At 42.1% G+C, this 22,911-nt stretch overlaps 1 protein-coding gene across 3 annotated transcripts in view; it reads left to right on the top strand.

Moving 5' to 3' along the window:
- Window positions 1-22,911, top strand: part of MTHFD1L (methylenetetrahydrofolate dehydrogenase (NADP+ dependent) 1 like) — a 197,848-nt gene that overhangs the window by 27,970 nt on the left and 146,967 nt on the right. For all 3 annotated transcript variants that reach the window (XR_013764955.1, XM_079146632.1, XM_079146633.1), the window contains exons 8-11: window positions 5,746-5,857; window positions 11,685-11,776; window positions 13,295-13,392; window positions 15,817-15,990. Coding sequence is in view for 2 of the 3 variants with exons in the window: in XM_079146632.1 (XP_079002758.1) it covers window positions 5,746-5,857; window positions 11,685-11,776; window positions 13,295-13,392; window positions 15,817-15,990 (476 nt within the window). In the remaining variant the exon portion in view is untranslated. The remainder of the gene's footprint in view (window positions 1-5,745; window positions 5,858-11,684; window positions 11,777-13,294; window positions 13,393-15,816; window positions 15,991-22,911) is intronic.

Genomic DNA, 22,911 nt, shown 5'->3' with positions numbered 1-22,911 from the left:
AAGAGAGCTGTCATGGTCCTAGCTGAGGGGCTCCAACCCTGTTTTCTGCAGAGAACAGGCTGCTAAGATCACCTTCAGGTCGGGCAAGGTGGTGCACGCCTGTCATCCCAGTGGCTCAGGAGGTTGAGGTAGGAGGATCGTGAGTTCAAATCCAGCCTCAGTAACTTAGGCCCTAAGCAACTCAGCAAGACCCTGTCTCTAAATAAAATACAAAAAACTCAATGGTAAAGCACCACTGGGCTCAATTCCTGATACAAAAAAAAAAAAAAAAAGAGTCATCATTTGCATGCCATCGCCTGGGTACTTTTCTGTATTGAATTTCACTCCTACTCTAATGTGACTGCTTTTTGAGAACATAGAATTCGAATCTTTTAATGGGATGATCTTACACATAATTCAGAATAATAAAGCACCTCCTATTTGTGCAGAGATTTCTGTCATTCACATTACAACCCTGAAAAATAGATACCGTGCTTGCCAGAGAGCCTGGGCCTTCACTGTCGTTGATAAGGAGCAAAGTCTGAACTTGAATCCAGGTGTCTTGATGCCATCTGAACTGTTCTTCCCAATGCTCCTGGATTCCTCGCTTCTCAAGGGAGCAGCCAAGGCCCTGAGAGTTCTCCAAGGAAGAGGGATGCGGAAGTCTGATCCGTAGACCTGCATGTGCAATGTGGGGTTCAGCATTGCAAGCTTACACGTCAGGAGAAGCCAAGCTGCGTTTCCCACAGTGACCCTGCTTTGCGTCAATGTGAACCCCATGAGTGGATTCAAGTGTGTGGTTAGCAGCACGAACACACAGCCCCGGGCCCGTCGCTCCTCTGCCAAGTGCCACTCACTTATTGTTGCTCTGGGAACTGTAACCGGAACGTTTCCTCCTTTTTTATTCTCCCTGGTTCTGAGCCTGTCATTTGAAGGAAGATCACTGCATGCACTCTCTCTCTCTCTCTCTGCCCTACTTTTAAATTTTTTTCCTAGCGTGTGAGGAAGGGGATTGTTTTTGATGAATTGGTCAGAGTGTATCCATCACTAGATTTGATCCTTGATCATCTGTCGTAACTTTTGGAAGCATCAAGCTCACTTGAAGAGAGATTAACTGTCTCTTCTAGCATTTTGGACCCAGCTGAGTGTCTCTGATACTCTCTTCTCACACATTGGGCAGTTGAAGGATGAAGTCAGAGCTGAACTGAGGAACGTTTAGGAAAAGGGAGGTCACTTATTGCCCCTTGGGGGGGGGAGATGCGGTGGATGTGTGCCAAAATCATAACTCCCAGCTGTCCATTCGGATTTATGAAATAACCCTAAGAGAAGTCTTGTCATTTAAAAGCCAATAATCTGTTGTACTGATCACAAATGAGAGTGGAACACAGAATCACACTCCGTTCCTGGAAGGCAAAAGGAGTCCTCCCAAGATGAGCTCACCGGGTGGGCAGGACACGGGGGAAATACCTTTCGCGGCATCGTCAGCCTCTTATCTTGCCAGAGTGTGATAGCATCTGAACGAAGCCATCTGAGTGGCTTGACCTTGTTTTGTAGGAGTCACACAGTTACGCTCAGGTTCTGTTTGGTAGCATGCTTAGTATTTCAGGAACATGCGAGTACAGATAGACACAGAGTAGTAATCTTATGGTAGGTGTTCAACAAATCTCAAATTAAATGTTAGACAGCCTACATTCAAACAGTCATGAATAAGCAGGGAATCTGCTTGTGAAAAGTTCTGCCTGAGCAAAATTGTGTGTGGGCAACGTGCTGTCGAGGGGAAAGGACGTGCCGGGCACAGTGGCTCTGGAGAAGTCACGGATGGATTCCCAATAGCTACACGGGTGTCTTCTATTTTCATTCTCCTTGACCACCGGGTGTCCGGTGAACCCAGTGACCACTCCCCTCAGCCTGCACGGAAGCCCCTTCCTGCTCTCCCAACTCTTGGGCAATGTCCTGGCCTCCACCCTTTACTCTGCTGTCACCATTGGAGATCAGTGTTCCCTGAGGGTGCACTTGGACTCCATGTCCTTCCCAGTCTGGCTCTCCCTCTGGGGAGTCTCATCCGGCGTTCTGCTTCAACTTCCATCTGTGTGCAGATGCCTGCCAGCTGCTCCCCACACACTCTGCCTTCTTAGTTCCAGATCTGTGCACCCAGCTCCCTGCCAGCCTCCTCAGATGATTCAGTTCTCCTGCCCGTTCTCAACCCAGCCTCCAGAGGAACCTTCTCCAAACTTACCTGGCTAGCCCAGCCTGACCGCCACCGTTATTAAGAAAGCGTCCGCAAATTTGGGGATGCTGACATTTTATAAAAGAAAAGTGACATTTTCTAAAAGAAGATGTTGAATTCTTTTTAAGAACTTGGCCCTAAGATGGCCAGAAACCTCCACGTTACATAGGATTTTTATGGACACTTCTCGGTGTCCTGGTACAAGGCCTTGTACAGAATCTTCCCTGGATCATAATGTGATGACTCAAGCCACTTAACCATGCTCCCATAAGCCCCAGCGTGGCCCAGCATGTCAAAAGTGAAACATGAAGTAAGGTGGCCATGAGGGGTGGCCGGTGTCTCCCTTGCCTAGTATGTGACAACTGGTTGGCCAGCACAGGGGCTGATCAGGATTGCCAATATCTGTCCAGATGTTCAGTACCAGTCAAGCTTACTATCTGCATCGTGTGAGAAAAATAAGAAGAAATTCAGTGTCGACAGCACTTGAAGGATATAGAAATGGGTTTCACAGGGTCCCAGGTAATAGAAACCACAATTCTCTTAAAAAACAAAAAAACTTTCAATCTTTTTTTTTTTTAAACCTGTTCCAACTTTTGGGTATATACAAATCTCATACCTGAGATGCCCACACAGGCCCTTTCTCTCCTGTTCTAATTAAAATCTTTTTAAGTGCATTGTATTTGCTAAATTAAAAAATGGGTAATTCATAAAACTTCCCAATCACCTCTTCCTTCCTCTTTCTACTCCTTTCATACTCTGATGCCTGCTCCTCTGGCTTGAGGAAGAACAGTTTGCACATTATCTAATCACTATGGCACCCCTACACGCTCCCCATTAGTGTTCGCATATCTGTGTCTCAGTATTGTTTTAACATTTGGGCCTCTGCCTGGGGAGTGGGTGGTTCACTTTAAGCTACCCTACTCCTGTCTCTGCAAAGAAAGCAATATTTTGTTATGAGGTTAAGTTTCAAGCCAGGCTTTGGCCAGGGCCTTTCCCATGTGGGAAGAGGAAAGCAGGAACAGCCAGTGAGATGATAATTCCCCTTGAATTTGAGCTCATTAAAACCTTCCCTCTTCTTGGTGGGTTATTTATTGATGTAAGCATCTCTCACTCTTCCTTTCCAGAAAGAATTAGCATCTATGATGTGATCATTGCTAAGGGAGGGGCTTTTTTATAATCTCTCTGTGGAATCAACTGTTCCCCTTTGCTTATTAGCGCAGCCCACTTTGGAGTTGTGTGTGGGTATGGAGTTAAGAGGTCGGAATGAGATTCCCGAGATTTATAGGTAATGAAAAGAACAGGTTGTATCTAAGCCACCTCATGTCAAAACCTAAGTGTTCTTAAGGGACTCATGTGAACCTGCAATCCTTGGCATTTTCCAAAATGAACATTTCAGCATTGTTCATATGTGCTTCGTTTTTATAGAAGCCTTAACACGTTCTGGTTTTGCAGCTATCGTGCAGGGAAATCTAGCAAAGTGGAGTTTCTCATCTGCTGATCTGCAGCAAGCTTTAAACATCCTTATTTCTTTTGAGGATTACTATGGTTGAACTTGACAGTCATGTATGTAAATGAAGAAATACATTTTTGAAAACAGATGTTTAAAATTCTCTCCCACCAGGACTTTTTCCCCCCTAAATATAATATAGTCTAGGTGCTTTTCATATCTATCTGTAGAGATGGCATGCAAGTTGAATGGACCAGAACCCTGGGAAGATTAGCTGCAAACTCAGTGCAGTTTAGCTGTGTTATGACCCAGTGGCTTAGAAAAAGAATGTTTTGGAAAGATTTTCTCTTTTCTTATGACAGTGATTAATCCATAGATTCAGTTCGACACTATTTCAGTGTGTTCTTTGGATTCTGGTGCTGTAATTAACTAACGTGCTAAAAAGCAGTGGTGCTTTTCCCTGTTTGTATGATCAAACTGACAGGATGTTTTCCAGATGTTACCTTTTAAAAGGAGACTTTACCCACTATTATATGTAATTATAATGTACCAATAAAAAATGTTGGCTTTGTTGGCCTTATGAAAAGACATGCATTTAAATTGTTCTCCTGCTCTTCTGTATCAGGGGAATGTGAAGCTTGCCTTGATCTTGAGTTCCTTGTTCATAAATCTGGTAGGACGTGTGGATCTACATCCCCTTCTTACCATCTCTTGATCCAAGATTCCAAAAAGACATCGGTTAGGGCTGGGGATGTAGCTCAGTGACAGAGTGCTCACCTAGCCTGTGTGAGGCCCTGGGCTCAATCGCTCAGACCATAAAAGTAAAAATGAAGGGTGCGGGGAGGGAGGAAGGAAGACATCACTTGATGCCTTCTGTGGCTCAGTTTCCAAAATTCTCAGGCAGAGGAGCTAGCCTGTTTCCCTAGACCTTCAGGGACCAGCTAACCCAGCTGAGAGTGAATGAGCACACAGTACATTTGCATTGTGGGTATTTGAGGGTAGTGGTGGTTGTCATGTTTTAGGGTTTTGTCTTCTGATCCTCTGACTGTCTCATTCCAGAGACACAGTTACATGGCAGCGACATCAGTAAAAAAGAGCCAGTGGGGCACCGGCCATCAGCATTGGAGAGTAGAAGGCAGGCAGCTTTCTTCTCTCTCTCCCTTGTAGAGTATCTCCAAGACTGGATGCACTGGGAGAAACAGTACAGACCCATAGGCACGTCAGCTCCGTGAGCCTCCGTTTCCATGCCTACTAAATAAGCATAGGAAGTAAAGCCAGCCTCCCGTGCCAGGTACTTGGTGAGATAGTACTCAGCGCCCGACTGGCCTGTGCAAGATTAGCTGTTCCCCTCCACAGTTCTAAGATTATTCCTCGTTCGTCCTTCCCTGCGCATGTGCACCCAGTCTAAAATCAGTCACTGTGGTTCCCTGACAAGAGGTCCTTGTAAAGTCAGGACCAGCCCCTTAGCTGCCTCTGAGAAGCAGCCCTCCTGCCAGGCGTTTCCTGCAGTGCCAATGCATTTTGTGGTTGTGCTGGCATTCTTGCCTCTTTTTCAGACAAAAAAAAAAAAAGTAGTTGGACAAGAGACCAATTCGGGCCTCAAGGAAAGTGAGATTTTTTCCTGGCTCCTGTCCTTCCGGGGACGTCATAGAAGTCCATCAGGGACGCATCTTGATGCTGTCGCAGTCCAGGCGAGCACTGTGCTGGTCAGACTTCACCACCACAGCCCGTTTTCCTGGGATGCCACCCCATCCACCCTCCTTTCTGTCTCCTGCGGGCATCAGTAAAGGCCCATCCTTTTGCTCAATCCTGTGGTCAGTAGGGAAAAGGTGCAAACGATAATGCTCACAGTGTGTATGCCCCGTGACCATCATGAAGGCATCTTCGCAGTCTCATTTTTGCTCCTCCATAGGACATGTTGGACTTGTTCTCTTTGCACTACATGCTTGAAGGAATTAGTCGAGGGCTTCCACGTTGAGTTTGGAACAGAACTCCGGATCTGTGACTGTTGTCCTTACGTTGAGGTCAGCTGACACCAGCAGTTAGTCGTGTCTTTGTACTACAGTGAAAACGTGTCTCTTTTTACTTTTAGCTTCATGAGGCTGACATTGTGATCTTAGGCTCACCTAAGCCGGAAGAGATTCCGCTCTCTTGGATCCAACCAGGAACCACTGTTCTCAACTGCTTCCATGACTTCCTGTCAGGTAAAGGTCTCAGCATTGGTGGGGAGCTGCTGACTAGGACCAAAAGACTGTTGGGGGAAATGGTAACCTTGCTCATGTAGTGAACATGGTGGCACCTTCCTGTAATCCCAGCTATTCAGGAGGCTGAGGCAGGAGGAGCAAGTTCAAGACCATCCTCAGCAACTTAGCGAGAACTTGTATTTTTAAAAAATGAAATTAAAAAGGCTGGGGTTATAGATCAGTGGTACAGTGCCCTTGGGTTCAATCCCTTCCCTCCAAAAAAGTATGTTTCTGAGATGCTATTATTTTATTAACATTTATATTTAGAATAGTTGTGGCACAATCTTGGCTGGAGATAGGAGAATCTACTTTGCTACTTCTGGGATCCCTTTCAGCTCTGTTATATGAAAATGACATATATTTTACTTAGTGAAACTGCCTTAATTTTAATCACTTTTCTTTTTAGGACTCTTTGAAAACGGTGTTCCTAAAAAACAGTAGGTTTCAATATCACAACAGTGGGGGATAAGGACATAAAAGACCAAAGCATTCCATTTTGATTTAATGATTGTTTAAGTAGTTCATTGAGTTTAAATTTTATCTGATCCTGTGGGAGGGGTTTTCTTGTTGATTTTCGAATGCCCAGGGCCTAAAACAGTATCTGACACAAAGTAAGCTGTCAGTCAATGTTGACTTTTGAATGAGCAAATAAACATGGACTCAGAGTTGTAGTCTGGTCATAGTTTTAAGTGAGACATTTCGAGAAGTTTCCCTGAACTTGTCCCCACTTTAACCCAGGACTAACAGGGCAGCAGTGGAGACAAGAAGAAAAGTCCCACGCTGATTAAATGGACGGATGTCTTCCAAGCACCGCTCCTGATAGTGCTGCATTTCTTCATAGTCAGTTTCTTCTTCGTGACTTTGATTACTATGAAAATTGAACCTATGAGTAAGTTAGAGGCAGGTTTCTTTCCCCTCCTGTCATTCTCTTGCCACTTTAAACAATGAGTAGGCTCTGTGAAACATTATTAAAAAAGAGAAGTGTTTTTGTTTAAACTTAAGACCAGAAGAACTTTAATACTCTTGTGGCGGAGTGAAGGCCACGTGTCGCGATGAGATTTTCATCTCGTCGTAAGGGTACAGGGTCCCTCCTCCTCCTCTTCCCCCATGTAAAATAGACAGGACCAGGTGATTTATGGTGAGGTAATTCTGCAGAGGCACGTTATTGAATATCTAATCCTTGGAGAGATTTTCCTGATGGCTGATGTCCCAGAAGTAGTGCTCAGAAAACAATTACACCTGACACGTTGGGCCTGTTCATTCTGCTCTCACAAGAGTCCAGCGTGTAGATTTTAAAATAGGGACGTGACAGTGATCTGTTTTCTAGCTATAAGAATAATCACATTTGCTTTTTTACTAGAAATTATTTTGAATGGAAGAAATGTACTGTGATCTTATAATGGCTTGCTTGATAAAGAACAGAACTCACCCTAAGCATGGCCATTTAGTACTTCCAGTATGAGGCCTTACTGACTAATGTACCTACCATTAGGAACAAGGAAGCTGGTCTTATGTCTCAGGCCCAGAGAATGGTGTCAAAACAGCCACCCGTCATTTTAAGCTAACATAGCTGTTCCTAGTGTGGAGTTAGGCAAGGAGCCTGGGCTGCATCCCAGGGCTCGTGGTAATGGACGCCAGTATTCTGGAGGACCTTGGGCCTTCCTGTGAGTGAAGGGAGAGAGGAAAGAGCGTGGAGAGTTAGGGCTTTCAGACTCAAAAGAAAGAGTATTGGTGCCTGGACTTGGTGTCACACCTGTAATCCCAGCTCCTTGCAGGGCTGAGGCTGGAGGATGGCAAGTTTGAAGCCAACCTGGGTGACTTAGCAAGACCTGTCAATAATTAATAATAATAATAACAAAGATAAAGTTCTGGGGTTGTAGCTCAGTAGGTAGAGTGCTTGCCTAGCATGCCCAGATCCTGGGTTCAATCCCTATCACAGCCCCCCCCCCACACACACAGTTGTTTAAAAAAAAAAAAAAAATGAATTACTTTGCGCTTATAACTGTGTGACTTTGAGGAAATCACTTAAGTTCTCTGATCCTCAATTTCCTTGTGGAGGAAATGCAATCAAGACAGTTGGGAGAAATAAAAGAGATGATACCTCGGTTGTACAGTCTTTTCATATTAGCTGCCAATAAATGTTGGTCCACATCCTCTGCTCCCTCCTGCCACTTCTCTGCTGCCTGCTGTGCAGTACAAAATAGCTTTCAGACTTCAGCTTAGCTGAAATTATGTGGTTGTATTCCAAAAATCATACCCAAAGTAGTCCAGTGAGATTTCGAATATGTAAGAAGTTTCAGGAATTAGCATGCATATAATTTAGTCAAGATCCTGATACATTTGGTTAACTTTTTTTAAAAATTATTTATTTATTTTTAAATTTTTGACAGACTGCATTTTGATTCATTGTACACAAATGGGGTCCATCATTTTGTTTCTTTGGTTGTGCACGATGTAGATTCATACCATTCATGTAATCATACATGTACATAGGGTAAGGATGTCTGTCTCATTCCACCATTTTTCATACCTCCCCCCTCTTATTTCCACATTTGGATAACTTGAACTTTAATTCTAAAATCCATTGTATCTGTTATCTGTAATACTAGGTGTTTTGGATCTACCTCTTCAATCTATTACCAGTTTCCATGTCAAATGTTAATTAGTTCTAAATAAAATACATTTAATTTTTTACTCTTTTAAAAGATGTGAGACTTTTAGAATATGCAGCCCTGTGTTAATTTCTTCTCAGTTTGGTTTCAGTCATTCCAAAAGACCTGCCTATATAAGTTGATACTGATATTTTAATTACGTTCCTTTCTTCATTTCTTACAATATACACTTTTTAAAAAGCATATGCTGCCATTCAATACTGGGAGTCAGGTGGCATAAGCTAGGAGGACATCTCTTGAAAGCACTGTCACAAAATTATTCTAAATAATTTATACTAATTTTATTTATTGCATCTTAACCTTTTTACTTTACAACATAAGTATATTTAATAGAAAACCTAATCATTAGTGTTTTCTAAAAAGTTTTATCTATACTAATTTCTAATTTTTAGTTCTACTTGATTTCAAAACTTTGCATCCATGTTTCAGAATAACTTGCCATCCTAAGTAGGAAAAGACTTTGCGTTTGGTCTATGGGTTCATAGAGCACTTTTGCAATAATAAAGGTGCCCTAGGCAGAGCTGAACTCCTTAGTATAGCAGAGAGGACAGGAAAACCAAAGATTTGGCCCAGCCCCTTGCCTTTTCACTTATTCTGCCAGACTCCCTAGGGTGGTCTCCAAACAGCTCATGTCAAGGAAGGAACTGTTCTGACTTCTAGGGACAGCATAACACTGAGCCTTAAGTGTTTGCATTGCAGAAAGTTTGCTTATCATGAAAAAAATATATAAATGAAAGGCTGTCTTTCAAAGTGATTCATTGACTTTTCCTGGAGGAACCATGAATTAAAGGACAGCATTTAATGGGAAGTGGAGAGACCCATCCATGGTTTGGGAAGGGACCCCTATTGCACTCTGGTCCCTGGGTGCCTCTCAGGCCCAGACTGTGGACGGCTTCCAGGTGGGGTCCTGTCTTTACACAGGCAGGGGGCTGAAATAATGATTTCCTTTCTCAAAGGCTTTTTAGCCTTGAAGTTCCCTGAGAATGTATTCCTGACTATGGAGTTGCCACTCTTAATTGCTTCTAATTTATTGGATTTAGAATTTTAAATTCAGTTTCATGATTGCATCGATTCCTTCCACAAAGGCAGTATTTATAGTAGGAAATTGAGAAAATACAGATTAGTATGCAAAAGAACATAAAAATAACTTTTGATCCCATTACCCCAAGATAACCATTTTACATTTTTTTCGTAAAAAATTAACAATATAAATTTAATTTTATTTGAATGTAAGAAAAGGAAAAGAAAGTATGATACTGAAATGATTACTGAAATTCAGATAACTGCTTCTTCAGAAAGAAAAAAACAGAGTCCTACAAGATTCCTGTAACGTTTAAAATGTGTATGTGTATATAATTAAGACTCTCAGTTTGGGATTTTATTTTTAAGTCACTGTTATTTTTCATTACGTGGTTTTTAATAAGCCAGCCATTAACTCAGCAGGTAGCAGACCTTCATCTACTGTGCAAGAAAACCAGAAGGCAGTGCTATTTATGAGGCAAGTCAGCTTGTAGCTGGTGGACATCCTCTGGTGTCCCAAAGATGTCTGCTTCGTCCATCTTCTTCTAATATTTGTTGTGTCTGAGCTTTGAACTTATCCAGGGCCCATGAGGAGGAGAAAGTTTTGCATAGTTGTAGTCATGGGCTTCCATTCATGTTGGGGTTACAGGTGCTGGTTTCTCAGCTGTCTGATGAAAGTTGCTACTTTCAAAAATTTCTTGTAATTTCTGGTCTATTCGTGACACCCTTTTTACTATTCTGGATGTGTTTCCTTTTAGTCACTCCAGATGCACTTTGGGCTGGGAGGAGGAAAGAGTGAGCGATGTGTGCGCCACCCGCCATCTTGGGCCGGAGACCTTATAAGACCTGGTCCTGTTTGGCAGAGCTGTTCCTCACACAGTTCATCCTATTTGTTGGAATCATTCGTGAGATGGTTTTGCTATAGCCGCAATCATTCAACTTTCAAAGTAGCATATTCTCACTTTTGCTAATAAGCTCCATGTCATGCAAGTGACTGAAATTATAGGATGAATTTCTTACTGTGTAACCATGTGGATGAAATATTCGTCTCTCCACATGAGTATTTGTGATTACATTCTGGGAACAAGCATTTATAAGTTGATACCAGCTCTTGGAATGGAGCTTTGTCTTATTTCCCCAGCACTTAAAGACAGAAGAATGAGAAAAGCATATTTCTTTCCCGTAGTAGATGGACAAGATTTTAAGATCAGATCTCTAGTGGTTAAAACAAAACAAAACAAATCTCTCTCTCTCTGATTCTTGCCTTTTGCCTGGATATGATTTATAAAACTGAAGTGCTGCTAATCTTTAAACAATACCTGAGGGATATGATTTTCCAACACCCTTAATACATCTGACAATAGAACATCACAAAACACGTACTCGTAAGTGTTTTGTGTGCTTTCTTCCACTGGACTGTCAGCAAAGTGGATAATTTAAGAGTAGAGTAGTCCAAAGAAAGAAGACAATAGTTTCTTAATTCAGAAAAGTTACTGTTAGAAACATTTCTTTCCTCTAAGGAAGGATGTAGGCTGAAGCATTTTGCACATGTGCTTATTTTTCATAAATTTTTCAAGTGATAACTAAAAGGGAAAAGTAGGATTCTTACCAGTGCCTTTCCACATTGAAAACCCTAATCTGTAGGCTACTCTGCCTCTGCACTGAGTGTTGCAAATGTTTGCTGTGAATTGTCTTGAGTCACGACTGCCTTTATATCTCTAGTAATGCTCTGTTAAGAAAAATCATCACAATATGATACCTGAGGTTGCTTGAAAAGATTGTGTGCCTGGATGGCTCTCTCTGGTTCAGTGTGAGATATGATCCCGCAAGGCCTCAGGTGCTTTGTTAAATCACACCTCCATTCATCCAGGTTAATAGCTTAGGGGGACATTTCTCTAATGTAAAATACATTAGGGCCCAACCAAGATCCTCAAGGCTGTGCCAGAGGTGACCCACCTGCAGCTGTGCCCTGACCTCATGACTTCCTTGCAAAATGAGACCATTATTCAGTGCGCTAGATTTTTACAAGGAACACTTGGTTGTAAATGACAATATGTTGAAAATCTTTTTTTTTTTTTCCCTTAATTTTTTTACAGGGAAGCTTAGATGTAGTTCTCCAGAGGTACATTTTAATGGTCTCATTGCAGAAGATGATGTGGGTCTGCTCGCTGCAGCTCTGCGGATTCAGGTTTGGTTGACGCCAATATTTAAGCATTTGAATGTGGACGTCTATTTAATAGTTGATAACATTTTGCAAGTGTTTTCTATTTACCAGTTACAGCATTAAAACGCTTTACGTTCCTAGTGTTAAGCCCGGTTGACAAATGAGGAAATGGAGACTTATGAAAATTCAGTGACTCACTTAATGATCACATAACATGTTTGGGACAGGGACCCAAATTGGGTCTGTGTTTTAGTCATCGATTACTGTATAATACATAATCCCCAAACATAGCAACTTAAAATAACGAGCATTAATTGTCAGAGTTCTGGTGGATCAGATTGGGGAGCAGGGGAACAGGTGGCTCTGGCTCAGGATCTCTGAGGCAGTTGTAATCAAGATGTCGGTTGGGGCTGCAGTCATTAAAGGCTTGCCTGGGGCTAGAGGATCTGCTTCCAGGACGAAGCCCTCGCGTGGCTGTTGGCATGTGATGTTTAATTCTTCCTTGGCAGTGGGCAGGATGCCTTTGCTCCTTGTCTCATGGACCTTTCCATAGTGCTGCTCACAGTGGGGCAGCTAACTTTCCCGAGAACGCACAGTCCAAAGGAGAGAGCAGGGAGGAGGCGATGGTGTGTTCCATGATGGGGTTTCTGCACTCACACACTACCATGTCCTCTTCTCCTGTTAGAAGCGAGTCACCCAGTCTAGTCCACAGTCAAGGACACGAGAATTGTGCTTCCCTCCTAAAGATAGGATATGAAAAAAATCTGTTGATATGTTTTTGAGACATTATGGTCTATGTGACCTAAAGCCCAGGATCCCCAGCTCTTCGCTGTGTGAGCTGAGTGTTCCAATGACACAGGAGCCTGCAGCAAAGGTGTCTGCTGGCAGTGGCGCTAAGGAGCAATAGAGAAGCCTGAGGCTCTAGTCACTGCTGCAGAGAATAAAGCAGAAGCAAGTTTTAGTGCATGTCTTTCTTACCTCCCAGGTAAAGCACAATTAAAACTTTTACGTTTCTGTTAGAATTATGTTACATTTCCACTAAAGCCACATCTTATTTCTATTCATTTTATTTTTATTTGACATGCACACACACATACCCATGCACTTATATTAATCATTATCTGACAACTCAGTTTCCTTGTTGTTCCTACCAGCTACATAAGGACGACCTTTGAAATGTCATTGCACATTTTGGAATCTGAGCATGCAAAGCCGATCAGTCCCGCAACCTTACATTTTCCTCATTTGTTTTTTCTAATCAAGATGAAGAATCTGTTCCGTGTAATTATATCTATATACTTGATATCTTTTGTGAACGCCTTCTCTATTTTAACAGTGCAGAGATCTCACATTTTCCTTTTTAAACTAAGCCCACCAGCCTAATTATGTGTAAATAAAATGATTGCTAATGTTCTCTTGGATTGTGGTGTGACTTTAGGATCCTTTCTGTTTCATAACACCCCCGAACAACATTTCCTAGCGTAAGTGCCCGTGTTGTTGCTTTACTTGTGTAACGTGCGTTTTCCTTGCTCTCTCCGGAAGAACATGGTCAGCAGTGGAAGGAGGTGGCTTCGCGAGCAGCAGCACCGGAGGTGGAGGCTCCACTGCTTGAAGCTGCAGCCGCTCTCCCCTGTTCCAAGGTAACACCAGAGTCCTGCTTGCACCCACGTCAGCGCTCCAGAGTGACGCAGGTCTCCCGTTCACCCCTGGCTGGGGCATGACTCCTGGTATTTTGGTTTTGATGGTAGATAATTTTTTCTTATCATCAAATCACTTCACTGTTTTCTCTACTATAAATCCTCCAAAATGAAATCACAACAAACGTGTTGACTGTATTCTTTCAGTTCTAAGAGGCTTTATTATTTCCTTTCACTTCAGTGATATGTTTTCTCTTCTTAGTGGTCCACAAAACAGTGTTTTTTAAATTAGACAAAACACAGTCATGCGGTATTTAAAATATGCTTTTCAGGGCTAGAAATGCCTACCACGTGGGGCAGCTGGGTCTTAGAGGCCAGAGTTGTAGTTAATAAGATCTAAGCTACATAATTCTCTTGGCATAAACTTAGAAATACAGACTTCAGGACTTAATCTCAGTATGTGATTTAGAATAATTAGTCAGATGTGGTATCTGAACCAGAGATGGGCATCTTCTGGCCTCGAGATGAGTCATCTCTATCTGCCCCACCACAGTGATTCTGTCCTTACACCCTATGTACCCTATGTAGTGTGTGCATTCGCCACCACATCCCCAAGTGATCCCACCCAGCAGGGTGGGGTTGCACAGAGTGCCAAGTAGACAGATCCTGCAGTGAGGGTCTCAGTAACCAGTTACTTTTTAGAATTGGCCTCTCTTCCCTTGACAATCAGTGCAGCGCTATGGCTGGATCATGCCCACCAGGCTGGTGGAACTTTCCAGCTCTTTCACCCCAGGATAGACTAAACATCTCTCCTATGCTCTATGTTCATTAATATGTAATTCCAATGAGGAATGTTATTCTTCATAACATCATCCCTGTAATTTTGCAATGTGTTTCATGAACTATCTTATTTTTGAAGCTATTGGTATTATAGAACCTTGGTTTTTACAAGTAAATCAATAAATCAGACTTACAGAGAGCTAAAAATGATTAAGACAGTTCAACCAAATTGTGCGTACCAAAGTTTTTCAGAGTCAATTCTCCTTGGGGCGGGGGAAAAAAGTCCTTTAGTCATCTGACTGAATTTGATTCTAGAGCCACTGGGGAAAGAAAGGCAGGCAGTAGTTTATAAGTCACTTAATAAAAATTATGTCACTGTGACTCTAGCTAGTGACAGCATGGAAAACCATGGAGATTTTCCACAAGTAAGCTGTTTAATATAGGAAATGGAGAGAGGAGAAAGGCAGGAAGAAAGGGATACCCAGGAAGGGAAAATGAAGTAGGATTCTAGAAAGTAAAGGTCAATGAAAGGTGGACTAGAAAGGACTGTGGGGCCTGGGAGGGGCTTGCCTGGCAGGAAGCCCAGAGCCCAGCCACCCCAGGCCTGAGGCATCTCCCCTCTCCTGGCTTCTCTGGTGCCCTTTGGAGCAGGTGGGATGGAGTCAAGTTTACTCTTCTCTCCTGCACAGTGGTCAGACTACCTTGGTGGTTGGTATGAGGGCTGAATAGATTGTCAGCACTGGGAACAAATCAGAGCGGACGGGCTGCCTGCCATGGAGGGGTGGTCTGCTGCCCACTGTAGAGAGACTGCTATGCCCCCAGTAAGTGCTTCAGGGTGAATCAGGGATGTTTGTCCTCTCTTGTGTGACCCTGAGCAGTTCCTTGAAATCAGCTCTCTTGTGCCCGAGGTTCTGGATTAGCCTTGCTATGAGGGAATAGTGTGCCTAACTCTCAGGTGGTCAGTCAGAGGGATGGACAGCCTGGTCCCCAGTGAGAGGTGCACCTGAGCCCCAGCAGGCCCTCCTGATGGTACATGTGCTGGTGTAGACAGTGCTCAGCTTTCAGTAGAACAGTCAAGTTAGGCGCCCAGCCACTCTGCAGAGCTCCTAAAATTTCCTCAGTTTGAAACTGAGCTTCTGGCACTGACAGACAGTTATGTAATTACTAAAATATTTTGAAATATGATTGTTGGACTGGAAATAGGAAAGAGAGAGGAAAAGTGTGGACGGAGATAAAACAAAGTAGCATTTCCACATTTTCAAATAGCCAAGAGACAGGCCTAGCTAGCCAGCAGGAGAGCTTTAGGTGGTGGCCCTTCTCTTTGCGGGTCCCACGTACAGCTTTTTGCTCTCGTGGATTTTCCCTTTCAGGAGGCGCTTGCACTGCTTGTAATATTAAGTTCTCCTCTTCCTCGTAGGAGTTATCCTTGTGTCTCTACACAATCCTAGGATCTTCACGAGTCGTTCAGAGTCGTGTCTAAAAAGTGCACCGCTTTCTCCTGAACGGTAATTGCTAGCAGCTGTGCCCGGGAGAAAGGACAGGCAGTTGCAGTGATTTCCTCGTTGGCTCGGTGTGTGGCTGGCTTTCACTCTCACGCGACCACCTAAGCTGAGAAGACTTTCCCTCTTTTGTGTTTCTTTCCCCCAGTGATATTGAGATTTCAAGAGGACAGACTCCAAAAGCTGTGGATGTCCTTGCCAAGGAGATAGGATTGCTTGCAGATGAAATTGAGATCTATGGCAAAAGCAAAGCCAAAGTACGTTTGTCCCTGCTGGAAAGGTTGAGGGATCAAGCAGATGGAAAATACGTCTTAGTTGCTGGGTAAGACTGTGCTTAAAAATCCACTGAGAAGCCATGTTTGTCAAATTCTCTTCCCTTCCTATCTCTGTCCTCATACCCCTCGGATGAACCCTATCTCAAATTTAACCTTATTTTATCCATTGGACTTAGTATTCCTTCATTGACATGAGGTAAATTTTTTTCTTTCTCTTTTTTTTTTTTTTTTCCAGTAAAGAGCAAATTATCTCTGCCACAAACTATAAAGGTGTAGCAAGTTACTAATCTAGTACTTAATTTTTTATGACTAACATTGTGTCATGGTCAACCCCCTGGACTTTTTATTTAGTTTTACATGGTAGAAATCAAAATAAGAGTTGAAAGTACCTTATTTTGAACTGGGCAGGGTTTTTGATTTTGGTGTTTGTATTCTTCTCAATAATAATACTTAACGGAGGAGATACAGATAATTGTGTGAAACTTAAATTTTCTTATCAATATTCTTGATGTTTCTTTTTCGTGTGTTTATGTTACAAAAACTTACTCTCCTTTCTTGTGTCTTAAAACCTAACATTGGGCCATTTTCAGTTGTTTTGAACATTTGATGAAAGACATTTGCAGTGTTTGGGAAAAGGAGTGTTTGCTGTTTTTCCCCTTAAAAAGAGGAAACCCATTCACTAGTTGAAAAGATGATAGAAAACAAGGGATTTGGACAGTTTACTTACTGTGACCTGAGGGACCATCAAGAGACCCTGGAATTCTTTTGTTGTCCTGAAAGTTCATTGCCTCGACTATCACCTATGACATATAGGCCAAGACTTGAGGGGTACAAAACCCATTTGTAAGGCAGAGACACTTCTTATAACTGGACTTGACTCGGTTAACGTTGTTTTTACATAATTATCAATGTAAGTACTTTTATTTCCTTATCTTTTTCTGGTTATAAAAGTGATGCAGTGCCTTTGTAGAAATATTCCAGAAAAACAGAAAATAAACAAAGTAAAACATCCCAGATTTTTCCACCCAGAGGAAGTGCCATGCCCACCTTGGGGCCCATTGTGGTGTGAATAGACTTGTCCCCATAACAGAAGCGGCCCCACCTGTGCTGTTCTCCCAGCCACTTCTTATGCACCCGTGCACTGTGCACCTGGCCCCATGGGAGCAGATGTGGAATCGTGACTGTTTTCTTGACTGCATAGCAAATATTCCAGTGCTCACGTCTGAGATTCTTAGTCACATGCGGGGGAGAGTAAAAACGCCTGGGATGACGTGGATTCCATTTTGCACATCTTAGTGCCTCTAGCTCCCGGGAGAAGCGCTGGAGTTGCTTACTGTTCATAGTGCAGCGTGTTGCTAATTCTTCAAGGGCTTAGAGGTGGACGATGACTTGAAAATGTGATGGAGACGTTCCATAGTCTACTACTGTACTGATGGACATTTAAATTGTTTCCATTTTCGACCATTATAAATGTGCTGAGATGCATAGCATTGGTCATGCATATTTGTGCATTTGTCCAATTATCTTCTTTGAAAAATCCCTGGAGGTGAATTCAGTTACAGGAGTCCTTCTGCATCTGTGGGGGATTCGTCCTAGGACCCCCTGGGCCATCAAAATCTTCTAATGTTCAAGTTCCTTCTAGGAAACAGCATAGCCTTTGCCTATAACCTATAAACATCCTCCAATATACTTTAAATCATCTCTGGACCACTTAGAATGTAATATAGTGTAAAAGCTATGTCAACAGTTGTTTATTATTTGGAGAATAATGATCCCCAAAAGTCTGTACATGTTCAATATGGACACAGTCTTTTTCCATGCACTCTGCTGCAGCCCCTGGTTGCCTGTGGTTCAGTTTTCTTCTCAGACTTTCAGGCTTGCTGCACTTGGACCCCCAAGTTACTTTACAACCCAGGACTCCTAAGGTCTCCATAGCTGAACTTGAGGGGCGATGTTGGCTCTGGCCCATCCCCGAGAGGAGCCATCCACCTGGCAGGAAGGACAGGGCATCCTGGCTCCTGGGTTCTCAGGTGTGGAGCGTCCAATCTAGTCTGTTGCTTTTTCGGAAATAACACCTAAGGCAAGTTTGTTTGCCTTGAATGAACACACCCTTGAACACTGCTGTCTTCAAAAGCATCTCGTGCATGGATTCACTTCCCTTTGCCCAAGGCTTTGGTGATCTTGGCGGGTGAGTTGCTGGTTTTTTCATTGAGTTTAGGATCAGAGGATTTAAGGAAGACTCAGGAGCATGTGTTCTCAGTTTATTGAGGAAGACTCCTGCAGCAATTTTTCTTATGGAATGGCTGTGATTTACTCCGTTTGGGGCTTGTCCATTTTGGAAACAAAACCTAGACACAGCCCTGCCTGAGCTGGGAGCACAGAATCGATCTTCTGAAACGAAAGCCCCGATGATGATGTTATCAGATTCCTAACTTGGAGACAAACCTGCAAGGCCTGGCCTCCAGCCGCCTGCTAGAGGATGCTAGCAGGACTGACTGGGACCACATCTGATGTCAGTCCAGTCCCAGTGGCTCATTGCCCTAGGCTGTCCCTTTGCCGATGTGAATATGTGTAACTGTCCAGCATGCCAGATTGTAAGTAGAAATGGAATTAAACATGATTTCTCTCAAGTGTGGATGTAACACAAACAGATCAATTGTTCTTTTTGAACGGTCGTGGTATAAGTTCCCTTTACTACCAGAGACCTTTGACAAACCAAAATGAAATGGTCTTCTTTCAGTTGCACTGAAAAAAGCACTGTGAATAGGAATTTGAAATCTATGTGCATCCACAGCAGAGCAAGAGTTCTAGAAAGTGTGTGTCATGTAGTATTCTAGAAAAGAAGAACCAGCCTCCCAACACAGCAAATGACATGTTCTTTAAAAGTGCAAACTTCCTCTAGTATCTAATCCTTTAATGGATGTTTGAGATCAACTTAGAACAGAAATATTTTATTCATAATCTAAAAAATAGGAAATAAATTTAATGTAAACATCTCCTCCCTATTTTTACTTTTGGTCAGATCAAAAGCAGGGGCTAGGGTTGTAGTTCAGTGGTAGAGTGCTTGCTTAGCACATGTGAGGCACTGGGTTCAATTCCCAGTACTACATATAAACAAATAAGTAAGTAAATAAATAAATTGTGTCCATCTACAACTTAAAAAATATTTTTTTAATTTTGATTCATTTTACACAAGTGGGGTACTGCTGTTGTTTCTCTGGTAGTACACGAAGTAGAGTCATACCATTTGTGTAATCATACATGTACGTAGGGTAATGATGTGTGTCTCATGCTGTTATTTTTCCTTTCCCCCACCACCTCCCCATCCCTCTTTTTCCTCTATACAATACATCCTTCCTCCATTCTTGCCTCCCTCCCACCCCCTCAATTCCCTTTATGTATCATCAGCCACTTATCAGAGAGATCATTTGGCCTTCGGTTTTTTGGGATTGGCTTATCTCCTTAGCATGATATTCTCCAACTGCATCCATTTACCTGCAAGTTCCATAATTTTATTCTTCTTTATGGCTAAGTAACACACCACAATTTCTTTATTCATTCACTAATTGAAGGGCATCAAGGTTGGTTCCACAAACTAGCTATTGTGAATTGATGAATATTGATGTGACTGCATCACTGTGTTATGCTGATTTTAAGCCTTTTGGGTATAGGCCAACGAGTGGGATAGCTGGGTCAAATGGTGGTTCCATTCCAAGTTTTCTAAGGAATCTCCACACCGCTTTTCAGAGTGGCTGCACTAATTTGCAACCCCACCAGCAATGTATGAGTGCACCTTTTCCCCACGTCCATGCCAATATCTATTGTTGCTTGTATTCTTGATAATCGTCATTCTAATTGGGGTGAGATGGAATCTTAGGGTAGTTTTGATTTGCATTTCTCTTATTACTAGAGAAGTTGAACATTTTTTCATATATCTGTTAATTGCTTGTAGATCTTCTTCTGTGAAGTATCTGCTCATTTCCTTAGCCCATTTATTGATTGGGTTATTTGTTTTCTTGGTGTAAAGTTTTTTGAGTTCTTCGTAGATTCTGGAGATTAGTGCTCTATCTGAAGTGTGTGTGGCAAAAATTTTCTCCCACTCTGTAGGCTCTCTCTTCACATTATTGATAGTTTCCTTTGCTGAGAAAAAGCTCGTTAGTTTGAATCTATCCCAATTATTAAAATATTATTTAAATAGTTAGGACAGAATGACATTATCAATTATTTCATGTACCATTGCAATTTCTTCAGAAGTACAAACGATCCCTCCATTAAGTGGAGAATTCTTTTTTTTTTATTCTGAACATAATATCATCCTATTGTACAAGGCTCTAACAGAAAGGAAAATAAAAAAAATTAAAAAAAGAAAAAGAAAACTAAATCTCTCGTTGCTCAGTAGTGTTAAAAGTTTTTATATCTTCTTCCAGAATTTTGTCTCTGTATCCATTCTTTGTACAAAGACCATGCTATAAGTACCATTTTGTGTCCTGCCTTTTTGTCTGAAATCTAACATGAATTTTTCCTATGCTTTAGAAGAATTCACATACCTAAGAATTTTTCAATAAACCTAACTCACAATACATTCATTATTGTACATTTCAATTTCTATATAAATGTGATTTAAAATATATCAAGAGTGGGATTAAAATATAGAAGAACAGGATTTTTAAAAAATCTTCTGTTTCAATAACACAAAAGCAGAACAGATTAATTCTCTTTTAAAAAGCCGTTCTTCAGACCTTAGGATTTCTCCTTCAGTCAGAATCGTCTGCATTTCATCAGCTGAGTATCACATGGAATTTACACCTACACATCACTTTATTTGCTTTGCCTGACAAAATGAAAAGTATTGGGACTTGTTCAGGGAAATACGCCAACAGAATCTTAGGGGCTCTTGAGTTTTACATATTTTCCCAGTTACACTAATGAAAAGGAATTTCGTTGGAGAACCTGACTCGGAGTGCAGCTGCAGGGCATTTGAATGTGCACTCGGTCTTTGTGGGGTTTCCACACGAATTTCCGTGCAGAACATTCTAGAAGTTCTCTGAATTGCTCAGGCAGAGTAGTTTAAAAAAAAAAAAAAAAATTAAAAATCCCAAACTGGCTGAGATTAGACTGAATTTCACATTAAAGGAAAATCAAGATTGTTCTTGTCACTTCGTGGTTGTTTTCTGCAGCATGCCAAATACCTGACTTGAGGTTTTTTGTTTTTTAATGTTTCACCCCATCTTTCTGGAACAGTGTAAAAATAACCTCTACTGAGTTTTCTAAGATTTTGCTTTTCTTACCTTAGGTAACTGGATATCTGTGAGCTTTTCCTTTATTGGTATTACTTGTAAAGTAGAAGAAAGGTATTTAGAAGGAACCACAGGAACCCTGAACTATTTACCTCTGTCAAATGTAATGGGAAACACAACCAAATGGACTATAGGGTTTATTATTAGATAATAAAAGTCTGTTAAAAGACCTTCCAAATCATAAAGATGCCTATGATGAATGATATAGACTCTTATGCTGTTAAGCATATAGTTTGGAGTTCATGGTTTGGGCATGGCTAATGCCCATAATACTGTTCAACAAGATTCTGAATTTTGAGAATGATTCAGAGTTCTGCCACTTGCCTCCGTATAAACAGTTCCTTTGACCTTTGAGTAAAGGATCCACCTAGTTCAGAATGTATCCAAATTGTCTCTGGGTTTGTTGGCAGATTTTTACTGTAGTTGGCAGTAAATCCTCTGCCGTTGGCACGCTTGTGGCCCAGTAGGTGAGACAGACAGATCGGATCCCTTATCATCAGCCATCTGAGAAGTCACAGACAAGTCCTGTAAGAAAGCTGTGGGTGGACGGAGGTTGGGAGCCGCACCAGCATGCCTGGAAAAGTGAAGGAAGTTCATAAATAAAAATCACACTTCCGTCTCCATAAACAAAGCTCTCATAGAAACAGAAAAAGACATGAGATTATCTTGGTGTTCGTTCTTTTTGAAATCAGCTTGACGATTTGGAATCTGAGCAAAGGATACTGGGGGTTGGGGGGGAATTAAACCAAATTCTGATATCACATGCAGGAATGAGGCGAAATAAATTTTTTATTGTAGCTCTCCTTTTATTGTTCCCAATAAATACTTCCTACTTTCTGACTTTCCTGAATTGTATTCGTTGGCAAAAAAAGCTGAGCAGTCCTGTGTTTCTAATTAAGACTTGGATGGCTGGCTGAAGTTCCGAGGAGTTCATCGCTGGGCGTGGCTGCTTTTGGCTGTCTAGGCAGCTCTGTGAGCCCATCCTTGGGAAGGAGAATGTAATCACTCATGGGACGCAGCTAAAGTAAACCACTTATTCCTTTGCAAACAATAAATGCTCGGTAGGTACTTAAACTGCCCTATGGAAGGTACTACATCTTCTTTACAAGCTTTTCTAAGACCCTGATACCTCTGGGCTTCTGCTGTTATGCATGTCATATGTGAAAGAGTAGAGAGTTGACTCAGTGGATAAGCACCTTTGTGTAACTTTGAGTCTCCTTGTTGACCCCACTTCAAAATGTGCTATTTAGGCAGATGCAGGGGTAACGGAGATAACGCCATCATGCGGCTTGAGAATTGGAGGTTTATTTCACCACACAGCGTTCTTACTGGCTTACCACCAACCCCTCCTACAGTGGACACAGAGTGACTTTGTCACAGAGTCCACTGGCTCTCCTCTGTCCTCACATGGTTCCAAACCTCAGTGGCCTGTGTCCCTCTGTCTTAAATGCTCTCTTCCTTGGTCTTCCATCAGTAGAAATAACAAGTGAAGTCAGATGGCTGGCCTGTGGGTTATGACCTGCTCCACTGCTTTCTAGTCACATGATCATGGCAAGTTAATCAAACTCTCTGTGCCTGTTTCTTCATCCATCAAATGGGATACAAATAACACCACGAATGCAAAGTTCCTTGCCTATTAACCACCCTGCCCAATTTACCACCTGGCTAACA

Source organism: Sciurus vulgaris (genome assembly GCF_902686455.1).
Source record: "Sciurus vulgaris genome assembly, chromosome: 7".
Classification (NCBI taxonomy): Eukaryota; Metazoa; Chordata; class Mammalia; order Rodentia; family Sciuridae; genus Sciurus; species Sciurus vulgaris.
The sequence above is the reverse complement of the archived record's forward strand: the minus strand, read 5'-3'. Positions and strand labels throughout refer to the sequence as shown.